The sequence below is a fragment of the Panicum hallii genome, chromosome 1 (assembly GCF_002211085.1).
Source record: "Panicum hallii strain FIL2 chromosome 1, PHallii_v3.1, whole genome shotgun sequence".
In the NCBI taxonomy this organism is placed as follows: Eukaryota; Viridiplantae; Streptophyta; class Magnoliopsida; order Poales; family Poaceae; genus Panicum; species Panicum hallii.
In genome coordinates, this window is record NC_038042.1 from 58,037,605 (window position 1) to 58,051,790 (window position 14,186).

The following is a 14,186-nucleotide window of genomic DNA, read 5'->3' on the forward strand; positions in this document are numbered from 1 at the left end:
TATGGAGTCTGAAAATTCCAAGGTATTCAGTTACTGTTCTATCTGCGTGAAAGCGCAACAGATTGAGAGGTGAGTGAACATGGCAAAATGTGATTGATGCGATGTGTATAGATGAATTTTTATTTCAATGCAGAAGGGTGAAGTAGGAGTACTGTCTTTGGCTCTTTGCAACAGGTCAAGGCTATCTCCAGCGATATCCTCTAAATCTCATCCCCTATCCTTTTCCTCCAAATCAACTTCATACTCTATACCAAATTTAACTCCAACAACGTCCTCTATTTCCATCCTCTATACCCCACAATCTCAATTTTTTTCTTTATTTTCCTCCAACTGCCCTTTCCCACCCGCCCCTCCTCCCGCGCCCCTCTGCCGCCTCCGCCCCTTCCGCCCCTGCCCCGCCGCCCCTTCCCCTCCGCGCCGCCCCTTCCCCTCCGCCCCGCGGCCCTCCGCCCCACCGGCCTACGCCCCGGCCCCGCCGCCCTCCGCCCCTTCCCCTCCGCGCCCCTCCGCCCCTCGGCCCCGCCGCCCCGCCGCCCCTTCCCCGCCGCCCCGCCGCCCTCCGCCGCCCTCCGCCCCTCCTCCCGCGCGCGCCCCGCCGCCCCCCGCCGCCCTCCGCCCCTCCTCCCGCCCGCCGCCCCTCCGCCCCTCCTCCCGCGCGCGCCCGCCGCCCCTCCGCCTCCCGCCCGCCGCCCTCCACCCTCCTCCGCGCCCGCCTTCCGCCCCGCCGCTCCGGCCGCGCCCCTCCCTCCTCCCGCCCGTGCCCCTCCTCCCGCCCGCCGCCCCTCCGCCTCCCGCCCGCCGCCCCTCCACCCTCCTCCGCGCCCGCCTCCCGCCCCGCCGCTCCGGCCGCGGCCCGCCGCCCCGGCGCTCCGGCCGCGCCCCGCAGCGGCACCGCCCCGCCGGCCGCGCCCCGCCGCCCCGGCGCTCCGGCCGCGCCCCGCAGCGGCGCCGCCCCGCCGGCCGCGCCCCAACGCCCCGGCCGCCCCGCCGCTGACGCGTGGCAGTAGCACCGGGATGGAGGACGCCGCGCGGCCCTTCCTCTGTGCGGGACGCAGCGTTCCTCCTCCATTTTGGAGCACGCGATAGCGGATGCCGTTGGAGCCTCACCGGAGCTACAGTATCCCGTATTTTTACGGAACAGGACCTTTTACCGCACGCCGTTGGAGACAGCCTAAGGGCCGTTTGGAATGGAGGATTGCAAAACAGAGGAATGTAAGAAAACAGAGGAATCGAATAGGAATATAGGTGCAAAGCGGAGGAATGGAAAAACACAGGAATTTTGTAAAGATTGGTCTTCGGAACACATGAATTTGAGTAGCATAGGAATTAAGGGGTTAGTGGTAAACATAATTGCTTAGACTATACATCAGCAAACACAGTCCTTTTCTTTCACAAAGAAATTTAAGGTGTGTTCGTTTTCTAGCGTCTAAAGTTTAGAGGTGTCACATCAAAAATAATCTTATCATTTAGAAGTATTAAATAAAGTCTAATTACAAAACTAATTGCATAACCTCAGGGCTAATTCGCGAGACGAATCTAATGAGCTATATTAGTCCATGATTAGCGGATGATTACTGTAGCATCCCTGTGGCAAATTATGGATTAATTAGGCTCATTAAATTTGTCTCGCGAATTAGCACCCATCTGTGCAAAAAGTTTTATAAACAGATTTCATTTAATACTTCTATATAGCAAGATTCTTTTTGATGTGACGGGTCTAAACTTCAGAGGGGAGGAACAACGCACCCTCAGTTAAAAATATTAAAATATTTTGGATGGCCACGTGCCACTGAACGGAAGTAGAGCCAATTACGTTGTAGACCCCAGTTTAGCCATGAATGTTTGGTCCATACGTCCGGCTATGCAACACGGGGACAATAAAAAATGAAAAACCTCCATCCTTATCTTCTCCCATCGCTTCTTCACACGAGCACACGCATCCCCTTCTTCTGATGACTATGGCTTCTTCCGTAGGAGTAGAGAGTGGCAGAAGGCTCAGCGATGCATGAGGTTGGTGGTGAGGCGTTCCGGCAACGGCGCGACTCCGGCGATCTGATTCTTGGCTGCTTCGGTTCTTCCAGCATCCCAAGCCTCGCAGACGGCGAGGCTTGTTCTCTCTTCTGTCAGCCATGCTTCATTTTTTTCTCCTTCACATCCTTCTCTATGGCGCACACCTGATAATGACGGCAAGCGCGTCCGTTTTCTTGCACTTCGCGCAGGAAGAGAAACCAAGAGGAGGGACTGGAGATTTTTTTCCCCCTCCAAAACGTACCAATGTAGGAACCTTTCCTCTGGAAAGGAATTGTTGAATCCTCCATTCCAAACACTGCTACAGTAAATAAACTATAGTAATCTGATTCCTGTAAAATTCCTTTGAAAATACTACGTTCCAAACAAGCCCTAACATGGTAATAACGTGACAAATCGGCCTTAAAAAATTAACTGCTTGTTCTTGGGATACACCAATACATACAGGCAAGCAGCTTGGTTCTACTTCTTCGGGTCTACTAAAATAGATGCCAAGGTTGCACTTGCAAATATAAATCCAAATTAGGGAAAAAATTGTTTTGCATGAAAAATAGAATTTATATCTAAGTTTTCTATGCGCCAACAATAGATCGATATACTATGAGGTAATTCCGTTGAACCCATGTGTAGCTTGCCGTCTTTCCTCACAACCACCTCTGTTGGCCTTACGCCCTTCAGTACCATCATCACCTAGAGCACCTGCCGGTCAGCTCCAACCCTCACGGCAAGTAGGTAGTAGGTGGTTGTTTGGATCAACGGGCAACTCCATCTTCTCCATCAACGAGCCAAGCCTAGCTACATGAGCGTTTCCTGTGGAGCCGAGCTTGAGCCTGGCTTCAGGCTCCACTCGAGCGATCGGCTCGATGTCGTTGTATCAAAGTCGAGGGAGGGGGCAGGCGAGCCGCCATGTTCGTGCGCACGTGTACACACTGGGAGGTCAGGATTACACGTACACTTGGGCGAGAGGATCGCGTCCCCTGGCCGAGCAGCTGGGCTGGCTACCTTCTGTGGTAAATCCATCGGGCGCACGCCGTACAGAAGGGGAGAAGAACATCAGAGGTAGACACGGTATGCCGCCGAAGCGCAAGAGCTCGGATGAGCGCGGCGGCGACGCAAGCGGGCGGCGCTGCAGTGTAATAAGCAGCATCTCTACCTGCTGCTGGACGACTGGGAGAGGGGCTACAGCGTTCGCAGGCTGGATGTCGACGCGTTCGAATCTGACGACGCCGGCGCTGATGATCTGCCGCCAAAGCGCTTCACGGGAGCCGCCGGTCGCCCGCATCGAAGCAGAGCACGCGAGCGACCGCACCTTCGTTTCACACGGCACCAAGATCTTCGCCATGCAGCCTGGAGAAGCCAGCCCTGCCATCCCGGCCTTCGACACCCGCACGCTGGGCCTGTCGGTCTGCCCGTGGCCCTTCTCCGACAGGGACTACGGGTTGCCCTTCTTCGCCTCCGCCGCCGGCAAGCTCTTGGTGTTCACGGACACCAGCCGCCGTACGGCAGCAAGGCGTCGTGGTCCTGGACTGCCATTGAGGCGCGGTCGCCGTTCTACTATACGCCAGCCAAGTCACTTGCTACGCATTGCATCCTGACGGCCGCACCCTCTTTGTGTACGCCACGTCCCGGCGAAGCGAGCGCTCCGGGACCTTCTCCTTGGACGCGGAGTGGCTCGAGTGGACATGCCACGGTGATTGGCTGCTGTCATTCAGTGGCCAGGCCTACTTCTACGCCGAGCTGGAAGCATGGGTTGTCCTTTGCGGCGAGAGGGACAGCGCTGGGCACCTCTGCTCCTGCGATGTCGCGCCCATCGCTGCTGAGTTCACTGGACCGCCATCCTGGAAGATCAGCAAGGAGAAGCTGTTCCGCAGAAATCCAGAGCTGCATCTGGGTGCCAAGCTTGTCTACATGGGTCACAGCAAGTTCTGTCTCGTTGAGTTCCTGTTTCATAAGGACGACGACCATCTGCGCAGCGACAAGCCCCGCCGCCGTGTGCTTCGCATGACCACGTTTGGTCTCAAGTACAGTAAGGAGGGACAGCTGCGAAGTACGCTGCAACGAGCTCGCGCGTGTAAGATGTACAAGCGACCTCACAATTCTGGGGGATCGCTGAAACCATTGGCATTTTGGCTCTAAAAGTTTTAAAACATGATGTCCGCCGAACTCGCGATATTCAGCCGCAGCGCTGAAGAGGAGCCTGCCACCCTCACCGTCGCGGGCGGCGGCAGGGAGAGCAAGATGTGCAGCAGTGTTTCATGTGTCATGCGGATTTATGGTGATTTGTGTTTCGTTTTTATTCTTGTTTCTGATATTCAGATTCATGCGAGATTTGGTCTGATATGATTGAATGATTGTGATTTTTGGAATGAAAGTAAGGTTGTGTGTCTAGCAAGTCATGTTTACTAGTATTTCTCCATTTCATGCATTTTGGTTGGAATGAAAGTAAACTGTATGCTTCTCAGTTTTGCTGGAGTGACATTCTTGTTTGGAAATGTTCTTATTTCTGTGCCAATTATTGAAGTGAAACTTACATGCTGGTTCCTTTTGGGTTCCATTACAAAAGTAGCCTTTGTTACAATCGTTTAAGGGCATGTTTGGGAGCACTCCACTCTACAAAAATAAGCTCCACTCCACTAGCTCCACCTTTTAGCAGCTCCACTCTATCTTTTCTACGAAAACTTGGAGCTGACGTACGTGTTTGGGAGATTGTGGTGCTCCAGCTCCAGAAATATGAGAACTTGGTAGGAATAGTCTATTTTGCCTATGGTGGTTGGATGAAGGGTTGGTTTGTTTTTTCCGCTGCTACAATTGCCATTGTCACCGTCAGCAGGCACCTCTTGAGATGGCAGAATGATGGGATTAGAGCTCATAGGTTTCCAATGATCCGATTGATCATTAATTATATCACCAAATATCACTGACAAATCATCCTCGTTTTGCAATGGTTTTTTCGTAAACTTTCCACAACCTAAAATTTCCTGGCAATTGGTGTTACTACAAACTAATTGAACGAATTCCCTAAAAAAACATAAATAACATATAGTCTCAAGAACTCACCGCTTTTGCCTTCTTCCACCACTCATCATCCATATCAATAACACCTCTTGCTCTATCCCATCCTGGCCCTGTTTGCTTCCTCATTAATTTCTTCCAAGCTAAAAAATCGGGCTTTAACTTATCCCATTTTTTCTTCGTTTGCCGCTTGGACAAACGAATTCCTGTGAGGTTGAAAAAATCCTCTATGACCTTATCATAACCTACTGAGTTCAAATGGGTGTTCGGCCTATTCCCTTTGTTAACTTGTTTGGCAAACAACGAACATATAAGCACCGTATTTGCATCAGTCCAATCAATTGAATCACCCTGATCAATATGACAGTAACCACTTTATAACATCTGCGCTAATATGTCTCTACTCATGTTGCCTGTCACTATACAGTTCAAACAACAATTTCACGAGAGGAAGGAAAATTTTTACCGTATCTTGTACGTTCCTCTTGCCTTTGCGCTGTGCCATCTCTTCACCGGCCTGGCTGCCAAGATCGGACATGTCCTGGCCTGCGCCCAGGGCACCTCGTCCACGGCCAGCGCCTAGGGCAGCACGGCCACGACCGGCGCTCAACGCAACCCGGCCACGCTCGCCGCCCACGCCGCCCGAACCAGCCCGACCGCCGATGGAGCTTAGCTCCTCCACTTCATCGCCGAGGTCGCCGCTGCCAAGGCCGGCCGCAGGAGCCGGCTGAACAAATGGAGAGCGAGCACCAGCAGAGCCTTCCATTTTCGCCGGGGGGGGGGGTAGGGGGCCACGCGGTGGGGGGGGAGCAGGGGCGGCCGTGCGCGGGGCGAGCAGTGGGCCGCGCAGGGGGAGCAGTGGGGGACGACGGCGCGGGGGAGAGGAGCAGGGGGGCGGCGCGGGGAGGAGGAGCAGGGGCGGCGGCGGCGCGGGGGGGGGGGAGGAGCAGGGGGCGGGGCGGCGGTGGAGGAGCAGGGGGGCGGAGGGCGGCGGCGTCGCGAGGGGGAAGGAGCAGGGGGCGCGCGCGGGGAGGAGGAGCGAGGGGCGGGGCGGCGGTGGAGGAGCAGGGGGGCGGAGGGCGGCGGCGTCGCGAGGGGGAAGGAGCAGGGGGGTGAAAGGACCAACACTAGGCCTAGAGGGGGGTGAATAGGCCTTGTTCAAATTTTTCTGAAAACCTTGGCAGAAAAACGTCAGAGGCCGGATGATCCGGCACAAGGTCGGATCTTCCGGGGGTCGGATGATCCGGCCTAAGGTCGGATCTTCCCGCCAGGAGAAAATGACCAACAACTAAATTCAAAATATACTTAACTTTTGACAATTCCCTTTGAATACAAAGTTGGTAAAAGGTATTGCAAAGCCTATGCAGGAATCCAATATATAAGATCTACACCTATCTAGTAGATCAGGTCGAAACAAGCTCAAGAACGATATGAACAACAATAAGTAATTGGAGACACAAGATTTAATCCGAAGTTCACTCCACAAAAGGAGCTACGTCTCCGTTGAGATGCTCACAAAAAGCCAGGCTGTCACTAGCCCCAAGTCTCTCACAATCAACCACAAAGGAGGATTGAGTTACTTACTATTGATCTCACAAAGAGATGGGTAATACAAACTTCCGGGAGTTCAAACCACAAGGGAATGGGAGCTTCCCAGCACCTCTAACCGTCTAGGAGCTGGGCTCCAAGAGTAATAAACATAAATCGACGAATCAAAGGATGCTTCAAGTGCTTCTTGAGATGAACAAGTGAAAACTCACGTAGTGCTCTCTTCCCACACCCCAAATCTCACTTCCTCTCAATCCCTAGGTGAATCTTTGCAAGAATCAAGCTCTTGGATGGAGGGGAGATTTGAAATCAATGCTGTGGAGGGGTGTTAGGTCGTGGGAAGCAGCAGCAATGAATGAGGGGGGGTGAGAGGGTATAAATACCCCACCCTCCTCAAGTGACAGTTATGTGTATTTCTGAGGGGTATCGGATCATCCGGCCTATGGTCGGATCATCCGACCCAGCACTCACTTTAAGCACGAAAAGCTCTCCAGAATTCCCAGGGCCGGATCATCCGGCCAGGGGGTCAGATCATGCGACAGGTAACAGAAGGTTTCAGGCTTATAGGTCGGATCATCCGACCTAGGGCCGGATCATCCGACCCAGGGCAGAGGGGAACAGCCAGGCAGACCGGATCATCCGGCCTGGGGCAGAGGACATTTGCTGGCAGGCTGGATCATCCGGCCTAGTGCCGGATCATCCGACCCAGATAAATTTAGAAGGAAGGTTTTCTTAATAAAGTATTTCATCTCAAATTGAAGCACTTTGACAACCTGGATCAATCGACAGCATCCCCCTTTATAGTACGGTGGTCATATACTCAAATTCAAAATAAAAATTTGAATTAAATCACCAGTGAACTCCACCACCATACATATTTGAATTGGGGACCTTCTTTTCATCTTCTTCTTAATTCTTTCATTTTATTCCTGCACACAACTTCATCAAAGCATCATATCCCAAATTGTGATTGTCAAGAATCACCAAAATCAATTAGGGGCCTAGATGCACTTTCAGGGGGGGCGCGCGCGCGGGAGGAGGAGCAGGGGGGGTGGCGTCGCGGGGGGGGGAGGAGCAGGGGGCGGGGCGGCGGTAGAGGAGTAGGGGGCGGCGGTGGAGGAGCAGGGGGGCAAGGGGCGGCGGTGTCGCGGGGGGGGGGGGAGGAGCAGTGGGCGGCGCGGGGGTGGAGGAGGCGGCGGCGCGGGGGGAGGAGGAGGGGCCGCGGCAGCGCGGGGGGGGGGAGGAGGAGCAGGGGCGGCGGCAGTTCGGGGGAGGAGGAGCAGGGGCCGACGGCGGTGCGGGGAGGAGGAGCAGGTGCGGGGGGGAGGAGGAGCAGGGGCGGCGGCGGTTCGGGGGAGGAGGAGCAGGCGCGGCGGCAGCGCTGGGGGGGGGTGGAGGGTGGGGAGGAGGAGCAGGGGCGGCGGCGGTTCGGGGGAGGAGGAAGGAGCAGGCGGGAGGGGAGGGGAGGGGCAGGAGGCGACGGGATGAGGAAAGAAGAAGGAGTTGGATTGAACCGTTACGTTGTAACCAGTGGCAGTGGGTAATTATCTCGCAACTTCATGAGTTGGTACGAAACTAATGTTTCTGGAGCACCTCTTGAGGTACTCCACAAAAAACGTGGATCTGCCCCTCAACTCCATTTTTTTTCTGGAGCTGGAGTTGGTGGAGCTGTACATGGTTGGATGGCAATTTTGTAGAGTTGGTGGAGTGGAACAGTTTTTGGTGGAGTGGAGTGCTCCCAAACATGCCCTAAGTCCGTCTATCTAATACTCCATAAGATGTCACATGATGTACTACAAGATATGGGAGATTTCGATGGATGGTTTTATTCAGAGTAGGCAGGTGTACAAAGCTAACCGAGAAAATTGCTTGGTGGAAGGTTTTGTCAGGAATCTTCATATTTTACTTGACACCTGACAGTATTGATCGTATTTTTACAACATAATGAAGATTTCTGATAAAAATTGTCAGGTATGAAGAAAAAAATGGGCTTTAGTTATCAATACTCGTTAGCTATTGCCTTTGAAGCTACTTTGTCGGTACATACGGACAGGAGTACCTCCTGCTAGTGTGTCCAACCTGAGAGGCGCGAGGTTATCCGTAACCTCGCGCTAAGCCTTTGGGTGACGAGGCGTACGGCCCGAGCCTGACAGCTGGGGCCACGGTCTCCGGACCTTACCCCGTGCTCTCGCAGGTCCGACGCCTCCATGTGCCCACAAGGACGAGGTGCTCAGGAACGCCACCGCGGGCCCGAAGCACCGCTGGGTGGTCTGGTGCCGCCACGTATGGAAGCCGGACCCCTAGGGGGCCCGTGCACCTGGACCGGCCTCGGGGGCCCGGACCTCCCTTCCCTCCGGGGAGGAGGTCTGGTGCCGCCATGTGCCCCTGAGGAAGCGGCTGCTAAGCCAGCTCTACCACGTGTCCGGTGGCAGCCAGCTTTCAGCGGGACGCCAGCCTAACTACCACATTAAATACGGGTAGTGGGGTGCGCGTACCCAAGATAGAGCATGGGCTGCCCACTGTCACGTTAGGCAGGTATGCTGACACCACGGTAAGCCCGCTTGTTACCGAGGCGTGTAGTCACATCACCGCGTCGCGCGCATGAGCAAAGGGTAATTATGATCTGTTGCAGGAGGGTTGCGGCGTGCGCTGCTACAGTGTGCGCGGAGGCTACAGCACGGCAGGTCAACATTGCCCCTTCGCCTGTCAGCGGGAATTGACCCAACGGTGACGGCACGTCTTCCACTGTGCATATCACCGGCAGCAGATCCTGTGCAGGCGAGATGGCACATGACCATACCCTGGTAGAGGATACGCACGGGAGCCGAAGAGAAAGATTTCCGAATCTGTAGCATTTAAGGCTCCAATGTGTACATTATTTAATATATCGCCGGGTCCACCTGTCGGGACCCCGCTCAGTGTACGCGCTCCCCTTGAGACTATAAAAGGGAGAGCGCGCATGTTAGAACCCAAGTTTTCTCAAGTCTTCACACACACAGAGGTCCACGAGCTTCCTAGCAATACAACACACAGTGGACGTAGGGTTTTACGCTCCGGCGGCCTGAACCACTCTAAACCCTTGTGTGCTTCCCGTGTTCGTACGCTTCTTGATCTAGCATTCCTTGATTTCCCTAAACTCATCCTAAACTAAGGATTAGGCGAGTGCATTCCGCCACCCGGCTGGAGAATTCCTCCGACACACTCTCATCCACGTAATCCAGAGGCGTCCTAGTGTCTTTGGTGATTGCGATGTTTCTCATATGCAGAAAAAAATCGGACATTCTGACCCATGTTGCAAGAGTCAAGTACCGATGTTGTAATTATTATTTCTTTATATTGCGTAATGGATATTGCATGAAACATGATGTTAATATTATGGTGGAAATTTTCCATCCTCGAATCATATATTAGAGTCATTTGTACATATATTTTTTTTGATGTTGCAAACGTTGGTTTCTAATGTTACAACTATTATTTATCAATATTGCGACGGATCGTCCTATAAAAAAAATCCAATCGGACATCTGGGCGCTAACAAAGCCATAGCTTGTTTTAGGCTGGAGCAACGTCAAGGAAGCTGGCCTGTCGAGGGCTGGAGTTACCTCTGATGATTAGTTTCCCTCTGTTTGTGTTTGAGTACCTTTTAATCTTTTAATTTATGTAATATCGAATTTGTTAGATTTTGGATTTGCTTCTCCTCGCTTAAATGACATAGCAACGCTCCTGCAAGTTTTTATTTAAAAAGACTTGTTTTAGAATTTTGCCTTTTCTCTGGGAAGCTTGACCGCTATCAAGCCAAGCTCGAGCCTTCGCGAGCCTTTTTCTGTGGAGCTGAGCTTGAGCCTAAGCCTGAGCCTGGTTGGGAGTTGGCCACCCAACCAAACACACCCAATATTTCTATCAGACTCAGATATACAGTTGAGGGGGCGGCAGGCGGACAGCCGATAGAGCCCGGCTCGTTGACAGCCCACAGGGCCTTCCACTTCCGCACCTCGTAGTCTCCGCCGACCGGGACCCCGCGCGCACACCCCTACGGTCCGATCTCATCTCCGGCGAACCCCAGGTGGAGCGGCGCGAGGCGAGGGATCCAATGGCGGCGTCAGAGGGGCAGTGGGTGCTCATGGCAACGGGGCGGTCGCCCACCAACATCGCGGTGATCAAGTACTGGGGGAAGCGCGACGAGGCCCTCATCCTCCCCGTCAACGACAGCATCAGCGTCACACTCGACCCCGACCACCTCTCCGCCACCACCACCGTCGCCGTCAGCCCCTCATTCCCCTCCGACCGCATGTGGCTTAACGGCAAGGTGCGTCACTGCGAGTCCACCTCCTCCTCAGTTGTTTGTTCATAAAAAACAGTCGAGTCTTTTGTTGTATGTGCTACTCTGGACACTTACTAAGTGGAGCCTTCCTGCTTACATTGGCTCCTGGTTTGGAATTGAGCAGGAGATCTCGCTGTCAGGAGGAAGGTTTCAGAGCTGCCTGAGAGAGATTAGAAAGCGGGCCTGTGAGTTTGAGGATGAGAAGAAGGGGATCAAGATCAAGAAAGAGGACTGGGAGAACTTGCACGTCCACATAGCCTCCTACAACAACTTCCCCACCGCTGCTGGTCTAGCCTCTTCGGCTGCTGGCTTCGCTTGTCTCGGTAAAGCCTCTTCTGCTATCATGATAGTCTCTCCATGTTCTCAAAATTAAGTTCGCATTGAAGGCTATTTCTTAGTGGTTGTTTGTTGGTCAATTGTATTGGAACTGCAAACCTGTAAATTGTGAAAAGTATGTTTACCGCAATTTTACCAGTACTGTTCTCGTGTGGCCGATCTGACTATTGTTTTTGTGAATTTGGAGCCCAAGTTGGCAATTGTGACTGCAGAGACCTCAGAACAACTTATTTAGGAGTGGATGGAGTTTTTTAATTTCTTTTTGACATCTTATTCTCTTTTTAGTGCCATCTTCAGGCTTTACAACTGAAATCGATCCGTTAACTTTCGAAGTTACTTTTGTTTGGATTATCAATAGTTTAATGCACTGCTTTTGTTTGGGATTATCAATGTAGTGTTTTTCTCTATTTTCATTAAAACATGAAAAATTAGTAAATTGTATTTATTGGTGCTGTTATGCTGCTCCACATGGCCATTGTCCTATTTGAATAGTACTAATTCTTGGTCCCTGGCCTTGTTCTTTGTTACTGGTAAAAGCTAGGAAAGATCAGTTCTGTTGTTTGTAGCTTGAAATTCAGTAGTTCTATCCAAGGCCAAATAATTCTTAGTTCCCCATAAAGATTTCCACATGTTTTTGCATATCATGTATCGCAGCATAAGCATTTGTTATTGGACAACTGCTGCAGTTTTCACCCTCGGAAAGCTGATGAATGTGAAAGAAGATTATGGAGAACTTTCTTCAATAGCAAGGTCTGTTCATGTTATTGATACAACATCAAGATCCACCATTTTTATGCTCGTACATGTTCTTTTCATGAGATATTGCAAGGATTTTATTTGGTTTGCCAACCAGTATGCTAATAACTCGTGGATCTTGCAAATCGGTACTTATCCTTGGCACACTTCATTCAGGCAGGGATCTGGGAGTGCATGCCGCAGTTTATATGGTGGATTTGTGAAATGGTGTATGGGAAAGGTGAGTAATCATATGGTTTTGACAGAAAAACAGCCCTGGTTAAATGGATGTTTTCCCTATTCAATATTCAATAATGACTGAGTGGGGCCTGATTCTTTGCTTGCAGAAAGATGATGGAAGTGACAGTCTGGCCATGCAGCTTGCGGATGAAACACATTGGAATGATCTTGTAATTATTATTGCAGTGGTATGTGATCTATATCCCACATGACCTGTGCATTTCCCCTTATTGTACTCTTTCTGTTATCTTCAATTGCTGACACATTCATTTGTGACATTAGGTCAGTTCAAAGCAAAAGGAAACCAGTAGCACCAGTGGGATGCGAGATAGTGTCGAAACAAGTCCCCTCTTGCAGTACAGGGCCCAGGTGATTTTCATCCTAAACTAAATTTTGGTTGAACTTTTTATTGTTTGGATATTTAGTTTCTCAAAAAATCATGGAGGCACATAATTACTTATCTGAACTTTTGAAAACTAAATATCCTTTCACTGCTGTGGGACATTGTCAAGTGTTTTGGCAATTGGATATGTGGATGTAAGTTATTTTCCAGTTCTTACTGTGCACTGTACTGGTTGTTCACGTGTTTCAGACTGTAGTGCCAAGTCGGGTGTTGAAAATGGAGGAGGCTATTAAGAATCGAGACTTTGATTCCTTTGCCAAATTAACTTGTGCAGATAGCAACCAGTTTCATGCTGTATGCTTAGACACGAGCCCTCCCATCTTCTATATGAATGATACGTCTCACCGGTATGTTTTAGCAGTGTATTGGCTTGGAATTCTGTTGCAACTGAAATCCCAAAATTAAGAATTTTTGTCCCAATCAACTGCAGGATAATTAGCCTAGTGGAGAAGTGGAACCACTCACAAGGAACCCCACAGGTATTTTTTATTATTCTTGAATATCTGTACTCTTATCTTCTCAATACTTCTGTGCTCGACCTGGTTCTGCTATCCCTAGTGGATATTGCTCGAGTAGAACAAATTTTCGAAAACATGTGTTGCTGGTATCACTTATGTTGTTATTAACTTTGCAAGGAAACGGTTTTTGAAATGCTTCTGTAGGACTTGATATCTACCGCTTTGTCATCTAAAGTTGGAAGTACCTAAGCCCAAAGGCAGTTATTTTTTTCTTCATTGCTGCCCTTTTGATGAGTACTAGCTATTTACACTATTGTGGTTTCTGATAATGAATTTCATCCATTCTGCACGACCGTGGTTTCTGGCTGGTGCATTTGATGTGATACCAAGACCTTTTATGAGTGTGGACATAGAAGACCTTTCAGCTGTAGACCTCTAACTCCGGTTGAGAATTTCCAATGGCAGGTTGCCTACACCTTTGATGCTGGGCCTAACGCGGTCCTGATTGCACCAAACCGTAAAACTGCAGCACTTCTCCTCCAGAAGCTCTTGTACTATTTCCCTCCACAAGATAAGGATTTGAGCAGGTGTGTTTCACGATAAAATCTGATGGTACTGACCGTATTGTGGAGCTCTATGGGTATGTCTGATCAAGATGATCTTGCAGCTATTTGGTTGGCGATAAATCAATTCTAGGTGATGCTGGATTGCATTCCATTGAAGATGTGGACGCCCTTCCTGCACCTCCAGAGATGAAGATACCAGATCAGAAATTCAAGGGCGACGTTAGCTACTTCATCTGCAGCAGGCTTGGATCTGGCCCGAAGGTTATTGCCGACGAAAACCAAGAATTGATCGATTCAGTCACCGGACTTCCAAAAGGGGTGTAATTAGATTGCGTGTTTGATGCCTTAGCCTCGTGTATCGGTTGGCTTTCGTGCTGACATTTAGACATATCCTACTCCAATTTGTAAGACCGCACATCTTATCATGTACTATCCATTTGGCCCAGGTGTCTGTTGCTGCTAGGTGAAGGGCATAACTAGCTGTTTTCAATAAGTTTTAATAACAAGTGGAATAAAGTCTCCCTTTTTAGGCTAGAATG

General features: G+C 51.0%; 1 protein-coding gene across 1 annotated transcript; it reads left to right on the forward strand.

Annotated features, from left to right (window-relative positions):
• Nucleotides 1-10,517: 10,517 nt before the first annotated feature.
• LOC112878948 (diphosphomevalonate decarboxylase MVD2, peroxisomal-like) lies at nt 10,518-14,181 on the forward strand. The gene is made up of 10 exons (XM_025943226.1): nt 10,518-10,894; nt 11,034-11,232; nt 11,932-11,995; nt 12,158-12,221; nt 12,328-12,408; nt 12,503-12,589; nt 12,813-12,970; nt 13,054-13,102; nt 13,547-13,668; nt 13,749-14,181. The coding sequence occupies exons 1-10, from the start codon at nt 10,679-10,681 to the stop codon at nt 13,969-13,971; spliced, it is 1,263 nt and encodes a 420-aa protein (XP_025799011.1). The 5' UTR covers nt 10,518-10,678; the 3' UTR covers nt 13,972-14,181.
• The last annotated feature ends 5 nt before the right edge of the window (nt 14,182-14,186 follow it).

Excerpts from the sequence above, each read along its gene's own strand:
- LOC112878948 (XM_025943226.1), top strand. The coding sequence starts at position 10,679 with ATGGCGGCGTCAGAGGGGCAGTGGGTGCTCATGGCAACGGGGCGGTCG. Across the intron at positions 12,590-12,812 it reads TCTTGCAGTACAGGGCCCAG|ACTGTAGTGCCAAGTCGGGT; the intron begins GTGATTTTCATC and ends CACGTGTTTCAG. Across the intron at positions 13,103-13,546 it reads ACTCACAAGGAACCCCACAG|GTTGCCTACACCTTTGATGC; the intron begins GTATTTTTTATT and ends TTCCAATGGCAG.